This window comes from Monodon monoceros, unplaced genomic scaffold (assembly GCF_005190385.1).
Source record: "Monodon monoceros isolate NGI ecotype Baffin Bay Population unplaced genomic scaffold, NGI_Narwhal_1 Super_Scaffold_2, whole genome shotgun sequence".
Taxonomy (NCBI): Eukaryota; Metazoa; Chordata; class Mammalia; order Artiodactyla; family Monodontidae; genus Monodon; species Monodon monoceros.
The window spans coordinates 38022781-38038956 of record NW_021703776.1 but is presented as its reverse complement, the minus strand read 5'-3'; the positions used below and the strand labels follow the sequence as shown (position 1 = coordinate 38038956).

The 16176-nt window shown below is 34.7% G+C and overlaps 1 protein-coding gene across 6 annotated transcripts in view; it reads right to left on the bottom strand.

Annotated features, from left to right (window-relative positions):
- DGKB (diacylglycerol kinase beta) overlaps nucleotides 1-16176 on the bottom strand; it is a 703373-nt gene that overhangs the window by 512041 nt on the left and 175156 nt on the right. For all 6 annotated transcript variants that reach the window (XM_029233668.1, XM_029233663.1, XM_029233664.1 and 3 more), the window contains 2 exons: nucleotides 13691-13831; nucleotides 1998-2047 (listed from right to left, as the gene is read on the bottom strand). In XM_029233668.1, the coding sequence (XP_029089501.1) occupies nucleotides 1998-2047; nucleotides 13691-13831 (191 nt within the window). The remainder of the gene's footprint in view (nucleotides 1-1997; nucleotides 2048-13690; nucleotides 13832-16176) is intronic.

Here is a 16176-nt window from a genome sequence, read left to right as displayed (position 1 = left end):
GTGTGTGTGTGTGTGTGTGTGTGTGTGTAACTAATCTTCCAGTTACTTTATCTTTGCTTATATATGCCTTAATGGTTTGGAACTGTTAAAGTCTCTGGATATGTTTGGAGGAACAGAAGCTATTTTTGGTGGACTATTGTGTACACATGTGGTACTAGATAAGTCATTTAACCTCTCTAAGTTTCCTCAACAGTAAAATGGGTATTCTAATAGTACCTAGTTCATAGAGTTGCTACCAAGATTAAATATGCTGTTATATGAAATACATTTATCTTATCTGGCACAAGTGATCAATCAACATTAACTAGCATTATTAGACACACTGGTCATTTCTCAAAGTATTAATTTTCTTCTGTTGTGTCTCCAGTATACGAACATAGCCTTTAAATTTCAAAGACAAATGATATCAGAAGGTGTGCTTCCTACCTGACAGTGAAGGAAATATCCTGGGGCAGTAAGTTATATGGAGAAAATCACAGAAATTAAATCCAGACCTTTACTTTAAAAAAGACTAATTTAATCATAAACAAACTTATTTATCCTCAGCTCATTGTTTAATATTGGGAATACAGTTATAAATATTGCTAGTAATCTACTATATGTTAACCAAAAAATGGCCAGAGACCAAGAAAAGCATTTGACTAAATTTTCTAATCAGCTGCCAACCCATGGCTAAGAGCCTAGTAAAGAAACATTGTTTTAATTTAATTAAAAAGAAAAAGAAAACAAATCTGCATTAAAAATATAATTTGCATTAGTGTAGTCAGAAATGTTACAATAAGCATATTGACATATGTAGAAGAAATCTAAACTTCTAGCCGTGAAATGCTACCAGAAAATGAGCAAATGTATCATGTTGTTTAATATTCCTAAGTGGAAAACTGAACACTACTAGGCACTTAAAAATAACAGCATTTGAAAAATTAGAAAGACCCTAACATAAGAAATCCCACAATCACAGCATCAATTCAGATTGGTGGTCATTTCCTAGAGTAGGAATTATATATTTTTATCTCTCTCTGGAGAAGCGAATGCACCATTATCCTACTCAGTGTTACATAAATATGTCTCTAACTTCACTGCTTTGCTTGTAACAGTCTGTTTGAGTTCTGCCATAGAGGGACATATCAGATGATGAGAGAAACTCATTATCAGAAATAATGTTTATTTTAATCAATATTAAATATCAAAACATTTGTTTTTACATGTACCTATGTACTTCAAAATTTCCATAATGTGACACTTACTCTTTTGTTAATATTCTTATATTACCTTCATAGAACAGGACATGATATAATATACAAAATGTTAAATAGAAAATACATCATTGGTGGAAACTGAGATGGATATACTCAGGAGGCCCTGATTTGAGAACTAAGAGTCTAACTTCTCTGAAAACTGTCAATGATTTGCATATACTACAAATAAAATAAACATTTAATTATTACTTTCTGTGAGATGGTATTTTTCTTCTATTGATTTTTATGAGTAAAATTATAGATAGAGTGCAAGTTGGATTTAAAATCGGATGAGAAGGGAAGTTTGCCAAAGCAGTTTTAAATATAATTACCCATTTCATCAACACATGTGAGTAACAGTACTTAAAAAGTGGGAAAATAATAAAATGATTGAATCAACTTCATAATTCCTTTAAATTCTACCTGTATTCTTGATACTTTCCTATATATATATTTTTTCTTTTTACATCAATGGTCTCATCTTTCTCTTATATTTTATTCAGACAGGGTTGAAGTCTTTTTTATCTTTCTGTACATAAAAAGTCACTTTTTTGTAGTAAAATTATTCAACAGAACAGCTGTAATCCTAACAGTTTCCTCAGATCACTTGCTTTCAAAAAGTCAGATGATAAAAATGCTGTGTGAGTGCATGGAAATTATATTGTATCTTCTGTGGTAATAGCTATAAATTTATTCATTGCATTTTTTCAGAACAAACTACTTTGAAATTTTCACAGAAAATTTGAAGAAAAAAATTACCGAGCTGTCCAGGAAGCCATTTCCATCCGTGTCATAGAGGCGAAACATAACTAGAAATAAAAGAGGTGTTGAAAAAAAGATTATAGGTGAGTAAGATCAATGCTAGAATAAGGCATATTCTTTAAAATTTATTTTCTGTCAAAAACAAATACTACTAAATCCCTCCCCTCCTCAAAGCAGTTGATTTTGGGAACATTTCTCAAGCTTAAAGATGAATTAATCATTAATGAAAATACTGGATATCAGATATAAATTCTACCAATTTTTGTTATATAGCTAGAAAACACTAAAAAGTGCTATTGTCTGTTCAAATTTGTATTACAAGATCATTAAATGGAAATTCAAAATAACAGAAGAGAAGGAATTCAGACATTCAGAGTCTGAATATTAAAGGACAGAGTGGATAAGAAGAAATAACTAATTCAGAGGTCTGGAAATCAATTATAATTTGGAATCTACCATCCACTGTTATGTGAGCTTAGTCAAACGCTGTTTTCTTATCTGTAAAATAAGGATAATCACCCTGTCATAAGACACACATTTGTTAGGGATAGGGGTTAAGAGGTATAAACGACTATGCATAAAATAAACTATAAGGATATACTGTACAAGGCAAGAAATATAGCCAATATTTTATAATAATTATAAATGGCGTATAATCTTTAAAAACTGTGAATCACTATGTTGCACATCTGAAACTTACATAATGTTGTAAGTCAGCTGGATATATATACGTATATGTATAACTGATTCACTTTGCTGTACACCTGAAACTAACACAACATTGTAAATCAACTATACTCCAATGAAAATTAAAAAAAAAAAGACATTTGTTGTGAAAGTGAGATGATACACACAAAGCTGTAGGTCACTACACAAATATAAGCCATTGTTTTGATTAATCCTTAAGCAGTATGGGAAAGGAAAAATTAGTGCAAAATAAGGGAATTTTCCTGATAGGGGATGCAAAGACATAAATGGCATTATTATCATGGGTATAATGGTGTATTTGTTTAAATCGGAGATGTAGTTTCATAGGGTAACCACTCTTTGAACTAATCAAATGAGGAAAAAGACACTATTGGCTCTGTGCTAGGGAGCTCAGGAAAGCAGCATGGCAGAGGTCCATGCCCGGCCTGAGGATTCCCTTGTATAATTCACACACCACCAGGAGACTACAGAAGAGGCTGCAGGTGCCGTTTTGAGATAAACAGAGAAGAATGACACAGCTGTAAAAATAGAGGAGTGGAAATGAGGGTTTGTGTTGGGTTTGTATAATTTCCTGGAGAGTCTTGATGTCTGAGGTCTATAATATTAACCAAAGACACTGACAACTAGGAGACATAATTATGCAATGACCTTAATCTGTAACTCATTGTTATTTTTATATTTAAAAATAAGTATTATATTTCAAAAATTCTAAGATATTTATAAGATGCAAAACTAGTCTGCACATCACTAAAAGGAAAAAAATGCTGCCAATCTAGCTAATGTGTTCTATTCACTGTAAAATGGAAACAGACTTTAAAGATGTTGAAATGTAAGGGGAAATGTATACCTATTGAATTAAAGGATAGAATGTTAGGTTTGCTAAAGAATGTAAATATCTTGATTTGCAAACCATGATAACTGTTCTCTGTTATATATTAAATGAGAATAAAATTCAGAAAGAAACAAACAAACAAAAAAACTTACCACAACATGGATACTAAGCATTTCAAGATTTTCTAGTGTAGCATAAAATGGTAAAAATACCTTTTTAAGTGGCAAAAATTCATACACCATTCAGAGAAGGGGTTAAGTACCAGGAACAAGGCAAGGACTTCCAAAACCTAACTATATTTTAGAATGAGGGATGCTTGTGACTCTGTTAATCCTTATTGGAGTAAATGACTGCTAAACCATTTCATACAGCTCAGGTATATGGACATTTACCTATGTCTACTGGTAAATCTTGTTGGAAACATGAGCTCAAAGACGTACACACAAGTGGGGTGGGTGTGTGGTACCTGTCATTCATTTTGGGCAGCATCTGAAACATCTTCCTAAATTCTGAAAGCCAGACTTTATAAAGCACAGTAACAGATCAAAGGCCAGATACCTTCCTTTACTAGCCTGACTTGAAAATAGGGTTTGCACATGACCCAGCCTCTACCAATCAGAAACACAAGCCCAGATGATTAATCAGATGCTAGTGACCCAAGAAAAAAGGGGCTTCACAGAATCCATGCTGATGAGAGGCAGCAGCAACAGCAGTAATTGAAGAAAGGGGTGTGTGACAGGGATGGTAGCACTGAAAGGTGCTCTGTCTGTCCACAAAGAAGCAGTGATGGGTTGTCATATGTAACTATCTTTACTTACAAATGATATGTTTGTACAATTAGAAAATTCTACTGAATCATCAAAAAGAATTGGAACGTATATATATACATATTTCATATATATATAAGAATTTACATTATGTATATACGTATTAGAACTTATGTAACTGATATGTTATCTATATCTTCTTATTAGAACATATATCATATGTATTATATCTTATATTAGAACTTATATAACTATATAATTAGATCTTATATAACATATAGGTTATGTTTTATATTAGAAATTATATAACGTATAAATATTAAGACATATATGTTTATATATAAATACACATAAGTATATGTATTTAGTGATATGGTCAGATTAAAAAGTCAGTTGCAGTTTTACATACTAGTGAAGAACAATTAGAAAACGAAACATAAAACATATCATTTATAATAACATCCAAAAACCTAAATATATAAGATAAATTTATCAAGAGTTGGACAAGACCTCTGTGCAAAAAATATAAAACTTCACCAAGAAAAATTATAGAAAACCTATATAAATGAAAAGATGTATTATGTTCATGAACTGGAAGATTCAATATCATTAAAATGTAAATTCTCCACAGATTGTTCTATATAACAGATACAATCTCAATAAAAATACCAGTAGCTTTGTTTTAAATATTAACATGGCTGATTCTAAAACTTACATAAAAATAAAAAAGACTTACGATACCCCAAACAACCCTGAAAAGGGAGAACAAATCAGAAGGATTTACACGACCTGACTTCAAGAGTTGCTAAAGATCAAGTGAATCAAGATAGTGACATGCTGACTAAGGGCTACACAACAGAACAATGGGAAATAGGAATATAGATAGAGATCCACACACTTATGGTCAACAGGGACAAAAGCAATTCCACACACTTATGGTCAACAGGGACAAAAGCAATTCAATGAGATAAGAAAAGTCTTTTCAAAAAATGATGATGGAACAGCTGGATGGATATTCATATTAAAAAAAGTACCTTGACCCTTACTTCACACCAAACATGAACATTAGGTCTAACTGAATTTTAACTTTAAAACTAAAATTTTTTGAAACTAAACTTTAACATTAAAGCAGCGCTATAAACCTTCTAAAAGAAAATACAGGACAATATCTTCATAACCTCAACATAAGCCAATATGAACCATCAAAGATTTTTAAAAAATAGGTAAATTAAACTTCATCAAAATTGGAACTTCTGATCATCAAAAAGAAAAATAGAAGACTATTAAGAAAATAAATAAGCCAGCTGCAGATTTGAAAAAAAATTTTCAGCACACATATATCTAACAAAGGACTTGTTTCTACAATATATGAGCAAACCCTAGCTCAGTAATAAAATAGCAAACAACCCAATTAGTAAAGAGGCAAAAAATCGAACAGATGCTTCAAAAATGGAAGAGAGGTGAGTAGTCAGTCATAACAAAGTACTTAACATCATCAATCGTAAAGAAAATGGGAATTAAAACCACAATTAGAGACCATCATATGCCTTCTAAAAAGACTCCAGAATTCAAGTTTTTTCCCCAAGACCAGTCTACCAAAGCTGCTTACCTTCTCAGCCTCTAAGGTGCCTAAGAATTTACAGTTTAAAAATACTGGCAAAAGCCTGGCTCCCCGCTCCCAAAAATTTAACCCACAAATCCAACTTGCCTCGATAATTTCCTAAAATTTACAAACAGATTTTTTTTAAAAAAAATATTGAGTTTAAATGTTCTAGTTGTTTCTAGCAGAAAAGTTGGTCTGAGAACACTTTACTGTTGTATGAAGTAGAAGCCCTAGTATATTTTTATATTAATTTCTACACACATTAACAGGAGTTAATGGCTGTCTATAAATCCTGTCTAATTCACCAAGGAACAAAGTTGGAGAACTTTATGTTCTAGTTAATAATTATAGCAATAATAAAAACAGTGTACATATATTGAGCACTAAGTATCTTGTAGTCTAAATATCACCAATTATAAATCAATGATAAAACTTTTCTTTGATTCCGATGCGAGAGAGGAATTCTAGAACTTTAATTTTCAGAGGTAAGTCTACTTTCCTAATTTAAAATTGTAGTGGGGTCATGCAAAACAAGAAATATTGAACACACATATTTACATTGCCTTTCTACTGAAGGTCCACTACAGTAACAGTAAGGGATGAAACAGGCATAAACCCACAAGTACAAAGAAAACGTGAGAGGAGACAAGAAAAATAAAATTTTAGAAGCTGGAAAACACATGGTGTCTGATGTAGAAACCTGAGAAATATAGACGTAAGCTGGTGGTAAAGAGGAGGCACAGATTCACACAGAAAAGGAAACATAATCTTCATGAAAAGAAATTAGACCTTTAAACACTACCCCTCACAGCTTGCACCTGAGGGTATGCCAGCCCTCTACCTTAAAGCAGACTGGATCTTTGAGCTTTTTAGCAGTCAAGCCACAGGGACTCTGAGTTCAGGGTACTCAGGCATTCTGATGGTAGGGGTCCAATACCAAAGAGTGTAATCATGTGAAAATGGATATACTGAACATTGAGAAATGTTAAGTCCCCTTGCTCATCTCTAATGAGTCAGACTTAAACCTCATCTACCCACCCACCTACCCACAACCACCAAGTAGTTGTTTCAAAATGAAGTAATTTGGAAGAAACCAGCAAAGCAGGGAGAGGGGAACCTTATAAATAAGAGGAAAGACTCAATCGATAAAATAAGAATAATAGCAAATAAGGACGGTGCCGACAACAAAAAGGATTCTCTGTTAAGTGAAAATTATGCTAGAAAGAGTAAAAAAAAAAAAAAAAAAAAAAAGTCATCCTAGATGTAGAAGATGTACCAGATGTCAAATGAAAGACATAAAAGAAAAGAAGTTGGAAAACAGGAAAATTAAAAAATATAATAAGTCAAAGTTCTGTCATGGAGTTTGAACATCTAAAAATAGTGATTTCAGAAAGACTGAACAAGTAAAATAAAGGAGAAGGTAACTAACAATGAAAAGATGAAGGAATAGATGGAGAGCACAAGTTTCCAAACCAGAATTTATGGTGGAGGATTTAGGAATTAGTTAGTTATATAGGAATAAAGAAACTAATCAAATAAAGAGGAAAAAAAGGCAGTTATTAACACCACAGAAAATAAAAATTGTTTGGCTTGGTAAGCCTATAGAACCTTTCCCTTTTAAAAGCATATCTGAATAATACTGATAAAACTTATAGTGATCCTCAAACATTATAACAAGACTATTTTTTCCTTAGAATTTAAAAGTAGTCTCCAAGGTCAAGTGAATCATTGAACAAAGAGGTTTTATTTTTAAAACCAACATATAAGGATATAGATTTTTAGGTGCAAAAATAATTTAAGCCCAATATTAAAATTATTCTGTCAACATGATAGCTTCCAAAGGTGGGTACCTCTTAAAAAGTTACAAACCAGTTTAACCCACATTTTTTCTATTTTTATGCTCATGCAATTACACTTTATATAGAAACAATTATGTGCCCACACATGAATTTGGTTAAAAGCTCAAAGGAAAGGCACATTACACAATATGAGGGTAATTCTTTATATCTAGAATTTGTTTCTTTTCCAAAAGATGTGCAAGTTTTTAATCTATTTTCCCATAGAATATGTTTTTGTACTTTGTATAATGTTATTGATATGAAAATATTATTATGGAAATTGTTTTTAAAGATTATAAAGTATATATTTTAAAAAGCATTTAAGCCAGAATTTGTTTAACCCACAATTTTTTACTGTTTTATGTATTTCAAGACCTATCTAATAACCCACAAGGGCAGAGGTGAAAATCATTTGTTTGGAGTTTTTTACATCTAATATAATGGTGTTATACTTTCTTCTTTTCTACACAAAAGAAACAATAGGGCTTCCCTGGTGGCGCAGCGGTTGAGAGTCCGCCTGCCGATGCAGGGGACATGGGTTCGTGCGCCGGTCCGGGAGGATCCCACATGCCGCGGAGCGGCTCGGTCCGTGAGCCATGGCCGCTGAGCCTGCGCGTCCGGAGTCTGTGCTCCGCAACGGGAGAGGCAACAGTGAGAGGCCCGCGTACCGAAAAAAAAAAAAAAAAAAAAAAAAAAGAAAAGAAACAATAATCTAAACAAGGAAAGGCAGCTTTTCAAAATAAAAAGGGCACCTATACAGCAGGTCAGAAATCATACATTTTAGTCACAGATAGCTAAACTGGTGGTATAATTAATAACCAGTCTCTCTGGGCTTTAAATTTTTCATTGACAATATAGGAAGGTTAACTAGATGATATCTGAGGACTTTTCAATATTAAATTTCAGTGGTTCTAAGATTAATACTAGACAGAGCCGTAACTTTAACATACAGAGTAGTCCTCATTATCTGCATGTCAATTGTGTATTTTTCTGGACATTTTCCTATTGATTTCTTTTTAGTGATATATTTTCAGTAACTGTAAGCTAACTTAAAGTTATTCTAGCTAAGTCATTAATAATTTGATAAACACTAATCCCAATGTGAATGCCACATTTATACTTTTAAATAAAAGTATAAATTTAGTACTATTTGATGCCTTCAATAATTCACATTATCTTCCTCTTGTCAAGCACCTGTAGACTTCAATACAGTTCCATTTAACTAGCATTTACTGAGCATCTATCTTTTGAAAAACACACATATATAAGTGGTAGGTGCTAGAGTGGGAAGTTACACACAGTGCAATGGTACAAGGAAGGAGAGTAAAATAATCTGATTAGAGATGGCAAGAGGACTCATGATGTGAGCTAGGCTTCAAGTGTAGACTGGACTGGATCTGATATACACTGGGAAAGATATACACCCCTAGCAAATGCACATTATAAGCAAAGGCATGAAGGTGGAAAAGTTCAGAGTTTGTCTGATAATTAAAAAGTAGATTCATATGACTGGGACTTTTTTGTGCAGGTCATAGCCAAATGCAAGTAGGTTGGGGTCAAATTGTGGAGCCAGATTAGTTTATGGATGCTAAGTTAAGGACTTACTTTGATGTATTATTCAATAGGGAACTACAAAAGGGACCCATTCTTCCTGAGTCAGAAGAAGAGGAAAGAACAGGTATAGAAGTTGACAAGTTTTAGGCAACATGAGAGAAAGTTATAAGAATTTACAGCTAATGAGTGAGATGACGATTAATTAGGTAGGTGTTTGAAGTAACAAAGCATCTGAATGAACTTTTAACTAGGAGAAGTCAATGACCAGAGAAACACTGAAGGCACTGAAGGCCAGCTGAGGTTTTGAGAAGAGTTCTAATCCACAGAATTATATTATCATTTCACAAAATCTCTGGCAGCTCAGTATATGAGCAAATAAATTGGATGTTCAAAACTAAGTGAGAAGGAATGATTGACCTCACGAATTACGGGGTCAGTCTACATTTGAAGGGGTGCGAGGCCCAAAAGCAGCAAGCAAGTTCAGGAGGAAGTGAAGCGGTCAAGGGGCAAGAATTCTTAACTTACTTTTTTTTTTTTTTTTTTTGCGGTACGCAGGCCTCTCACTGTTGTGGCCTATCCCGTTGCAGAGCACAGGCTCCGGATGCGCAGGCTCAGCGGCCATGGCTCACGGGCCCAGCCGCTCCGCGGCATGTGGGATCTTCCCGGACCGGGGCCCGCACCCGTGTCCCCTGCATCGGCAGGCGGACTCTCAACCACTGCGCCACCAGGGAAGCCCATTAACTTATTTTTATTTCATTTAACATTCACATAAATGTGAAGGAATTTATGTGAGCAAATACTGGTTCATTTAATTCTCATAGCAAACATACAAGATAGACATTATTATGATCCCAATTTTACAGCTGGGGAAGCTGAGGCCTGAGAGGTTTTAACAATGTGCCTGGGTCACTCAGATAGTAAGGGTCAAAGCTAAGATTCATTCAGTTAGTGAAGTGAAGGGTCCAAGCTCTTGAGTACTGTGCTATGCTATATTTAAACTCAAAGCAGAAAAGTAAAAAGTTACGTGAGCTTAGGCTGTGGTCAAAGTAAAATACTAGAATTTAAATTTATAGAATAAGAGCAGTCTTTGGGAATTAAAAGACTTGGGGTATTGCAACAAAAGTGGGTGACTGAAATAAAATGGAGTTGAGGTCACAGTATTTGAGGAATCTAAGGAGACTCAAAGAGGGATGTATTGAATGGCTCTCCATAAAGTACTGTAGTGGGCTTAAGGTGAACAGGGCAAACCAGACCTGGTACAATGTTCTTATCTATGCACCTTGATGGTTGGTAACTTCCACCAAGACAAAAATAGAATTCCTCCACAACTTCAGGACACGCACACATGCACGCACACATACTTTCCAAGGGTTCGTGGGAACAGGTAAATAAATACCTTCTACTTGACGGGGCCTCAGAACTGGCAAAGACCACAGGGAGGCATTAGGATTGAGTCAAAGATTGAGCGAAGGAAAGCAAGTTGAAGAAATGGCGTATAATCAGTGGAAAGTTCAAAGCGTTTGTTTGTTAGTTTCCTTTCAATGAAAAAAAAAATGCTTTATTGTAAACATTTTGTAAATGCCTGGCAGAAGAGAGAGGTGGGGGAGATTAGAAGTGGCAGTAAGCACTGAATAGATTTATAAAACATTGTTTTTTGGGGAAAAATATTTAAAACATGTCATTAATTTATCTAATAACCCAGGTAAAAGAACGTATCAAATAATGCCACCATCAATTCCAAGAACAATTGTAGTTTCAGATGAATTATGCGTGTGTGTGTGTGTTTTCATTGGACTGAAGGAACTGCATAAACCAATGCTTCTCAAAATGCGGTCCCTGCAACATCAGCATGACCTGAAATGAAAACTCTGAAGTCCTATTCCAGGCTCGCTGAATCACATATACTCAAGTTGGGGCAGAGCAAGCTGTGTGTTCATAAGCCCTGCAGGTGATTCTTATGTGCGATCAAGTTCAAGAACCTCTGGCCTAAGACAACACGTCTGTACTCCTTTCTGCTTAGCTGCTTAGAAAGTGAGATTCAAAAACATCACTCACCTGCAAAAGTTAACTGTATTAGATGCTTGATCATATGTACTTCTGTGTTAATTTTAATTATTTTCTTCTTTTCTTTCCTCTAGTATACATTACGTTTAATAAGTCATAACCATTTTGGAAATATATATTAAATGAACAACCATTAGATTTCTTTAAAGACATTGAAAAAAATTTCAGAATCTATAACTATAATATACTATATGAATGTTAGGAATCTGTAAGTGCGCAACTGTAGAAGGGAAAAATGTATAAGTACATAGCTAAGAAACTGGGCGAAAGAAATGGATTCTGATTTAACTGATGTAGGAAAAAGCCTGGCACTGGCATTCAGAAAACAAACCAACAAACACAAGCTCCAGATGAGTAAGGACCAGGTTAAGGTCCTCCACACTTGAGGAGAGTAGAGAAGAAAACTAGAACAGAGCTAGAACCTTAATGAGTTTCTGAAATTGAAATGCATTTTCTTTCAAGAGTCTGGTGAAAATCACAGAAGTAATGCCAGGTGGTAACAAGTCCGTCTATGCGGGAAGTCTAAAGAAATGAATGGTATAAGCTCAAAAAAGAGCTGGAAAACTTAAAGAACCGAGGGAAGGGGATTGATAACACTGAAGAGAGGTAAGTGGCAGGTCAGGTTCAACTTGATTCATTAAGTGTTTCTGAATCACTCGTGGGTTAACATTATGCCTGGCAACTGTGGACGAGGACTGCTGAGACACAGATTCACATTGAGAACTTACAACATACCTCTTAGGAATTCTACCTTAAAAACAAAATACTTGCAGTTGACCTAAAAATAATTAAACTGCATCACAAAGACCATGTTGGGGAGAAGTAATGGTGTCTTTATTTATTCTCAGACCTGGAACAGAATCTTTGTTTTGTTTTGTTTTTTTGTGGTACGCGGGCCTCTCACTGTTGTGGCCTCTCCCGTTGCGGAGCACAGGCTCCGGACGCGCAGGCTCAGGGGCCATGGCTCACGGGCCTAGTCGCTCCGCGGCATGTGGGATCCTCCCGGACCGGGGCACAAACCCGTGTCCCCTGCATCAGCAGGCAGACTCTCAACCACTGCGCCACCAGGGAAGCCCGAATCTTTGTATTTGTAAAATCATCCCAAACACAGTCCTCATAACACCTGAGAAAACTTTCTCTCTGGCCATTACTTCAAAAAAAATTCACTAAACATTAATATTTATTTTGGAATGAGAGAGATTTCTGTAGGTTCTTAGGAAAACAAATAAATCTTGAAATGCAAATATTCAACATTTAGAACTAATAAATATGTATTTAAAGAATGATGTTAATATGGTTTATTCATAACTTAAGCAGGTGTCACTATTAAATAATCATATTACATTAAATTCTTTATTAGTAAGAGAAATATTATCGAAAGTTACTGTTAAACTAAACATGCTACCCAATCATAATTCTGAGGTGTCACAATATTCTACATTTACTTTAGAAATGTCAAATTTAGGATTCATTATCTTTACTATCATTTCAGTAGCAAAAAAATTTAATTCATTTGAATGATATCTAATACAATCAGGTTAATCAGCTTACTGAACAAACCACCAGCTCTGTATTTAGCAAGGGCTTTGGAGATAGAATAGATTATTAAATGATGGGGCTTGCAGTAAAGGTTTGAAAAATATTTTCTTGCCTTGCAATGAGTAGAGTTTGCCACCAGAGAGAGCTCAGTTACTGTATTTTATTAAAGAGAGCACTTCTTTCCTTTCAACTAGATTGAAATTCTCTATCTGAAACACCTGCTACGTGGTAAAAGAAAAAAAAGCTATTGTTTAACTATTTATAATATTCAGAGTCAACTTCTAGAAATGAAACTCTCATGCTTGGCATTTAAGAAATTATTTGTCCACGGCAATGAAAGTTAGTGCAGAAGGTTTCAAGGAAGATTTCCAGAGAGAAAGGCTCAGTTTGCCTATGGATAGTGAACCCTTTTTCTGCCTAATGGGAAGACCTCCTACATACTAGAAATAAGTGTATTTTCAAAACAACACAAAGGATACTTTTCAATATCATCTGGTTACCAAACTGGGCAAACTCAAAAACAAAAACCATCAATTGATAAACATGCTCAAGAAATACTCAGTAATAAATGGACCTTGATCAATAATAACCTAAAATTGATAGATTCTTAATATCTTTTAATTGTCTGATTTTCAATTGGAGAATTTTTTTATAATTATTAACCAAGATCACTTTACTTAATAAGAATGTAAACAACCACAGTATATACAATTTTAAGTTTGTCAATATCCAGTCCTATCCCCCACCCCAACCGTGATAAGTAAACTAAATGAAGAAACACATACACTCCAGTTTATCCTCAGGTCTTCCTCTTTCAAGGAGAGACAGGTAACAGACAATATCCTTCAGGTGGATTACTTCTGGGGAACACGTATTTGCTGGAGAAGTACGGGGAGAGGTGATGGCACCTTTATTCATTCTCAGACCTGGAAAAAAAGATTTGTCTTCACATACTTAAAAATATTCACAGTGCTCTCAAACAAAAACCAACAAAGGAAATAGAGAGATAATGCCTAGACCGTGTAGAGAAACTGTATACTTCTGAGGCGTAAAATAACCAAATTCTCCGGTCTCTAGTATAACAGAGACAGACATTCTATGATTCTTTTAAGTAATGGAGAGTTCTTTGGGATTTGGGGACATAGGGACTGCTCTGCCTACTCACTGGATGGTGTTTGGGCCAGAATCCTATCGCCCAGAGTTAGTTGGTAGACAGAATTCAAAGCATGAAGAACTACTTTCCATCCACTTTTCCCTGCCTTAGGCAGTGACAGCTGTAAATCAGCTGGGAAGACTGAAAAATGGTCTTTCACAAAAAAACTGAAGAAATGTGAGTCTGTCCCAATATGATTTATATATTGATGGTCAGGAATCATTCATACATAAAAACATGTATTTATGTCAAACGGTTGCCAGCACCGTGAATAAGACATCCTTTTTGCCATCAAGGAATCTGCCCATGAATAAGAGAGAAAGAGAATGTAAACAAAATTCTGGATAAACATGACAGATTTAATTAGAGAGGTAAGAACATACAACTGTAGTTTGGTTTTAATATGGTCCATACTTTATTTATTACATCCATTCATTGTGCCTGTTCCAAGACAAGGGTAGAGAACCTGAATATCTGTTCACAACAGCTGACGACTGCAGAGTATCTGATAATCAAATCGAAACTCTTTCAAATAAATAGTTCCATCTTACAGAGAAGTCTCTGAAACCAGATCATATGTATCTGACAAGACCTCACGGTAAACCCCAATTATCCTTTGAGGTCTATTTGGCCATATAAAAGGTATGTGGGTTAGATGGCTGATGGGCTGAATGGCTACTCGATTCCTAATTAACCAGGAGTTACTGGAATGCAGGGAATAATCTTAACCAAATACAGTTCTTCAAGCCTGTCATTCATCTGGCATTCATCAGCACACCTCCACCTGACCACATCTCTTGCTCTGGTCTATCTCTTTCCATGTATAACTTTGACTGAACACCTGTGATTTCCTTCAGCCATTTCAAGATATCCCGGAGTATAATTTAATGCATGCTGAAAAGCCAGCAGTTAATTAGTTTAGTAGTCACAATGTTGCTACTAATAAAATGTACCATTTATTGAATGTACGCTATGTGGCAGGAACCATGCTGGGCACTTGAACATGTATCATTTCACTTAATTCTCCCATTAACCCTGTGAGGGGAGATTGCATGAATCCCATTTTACAGATGAGAAACTGGCTTAGGGAGATGAACTGCCCAGCGTTTCATTACTAGCAACTTTATCCTTTTTATTCTACACTAATAGCTTATAGATTATTTTTGTTCAAGGCCAATAGTAAGGAAAAGTAAGAAAAACAGTTTACATCTTAATCCAGCACAAATAACACACACACACACACACACACACACACACTAGTAGGTTTCATAACTGTGCCAATGTTTTCTGTGTTAACCTATTCTCTTCTTTTTTATTCCATTCTTAAAATTCTGTCAAAGACGCCTTAAACTGAATTCATTACCCACCATGGGCCACAATTGACAGTTTGAAAAACAATGCTTTTTACATCTTTCGTTTTTTTACCAAAGTCTTCTTTATTTCAAATACATCTCTGTGCTTCACATTGATTCCACTTCTGTTTATAGTTATTGAAAAAGATACATATATATATATATATATACACATATTATAAATGGATTTCCTCCCTTAACAAAAGTGTCACTGTATATCTGATACAAACTAACATAGTCACTTTTATAAACCAAAGGCAGAGAACAGAAGACAATCCTGAGCTTTGAAAAGAAAATACCTGACTAATTCTAACTAATCATCTAAAGCCTAGCCAGCTGCAGAAATAAGCAGTTTCAACTTATGATAAAAGACATTTTGGCACTGATCCTTCACACGACCATAACTTCCAGACTCGGAGAACACAGCCCTTGAATTATGGTTGGATAAACTATGACCTAACCCATCCTGCCTGATGAGCTAATCCTCTCTTCTATGCTCCCCGCTTATGGTACTGAAATGATTTAATCAGCTTGATTTAACTCTTTTATACAAAAACTCAGCGTAAAACAAGAATAAAAAGCATGTATCATCACATTCATTTGAAAGAATGCCAAAAGGTATACATTTTCACTTATATATATTCACTTATGATCATTTGTATATATAAAATGAAGGTTATGGTATTTCATTATCAATTTTCATAATACTAAACACAAACATTTGGAAAATATGAGTATCATAATTTTCTGTTTGCCTTTCCTGTAT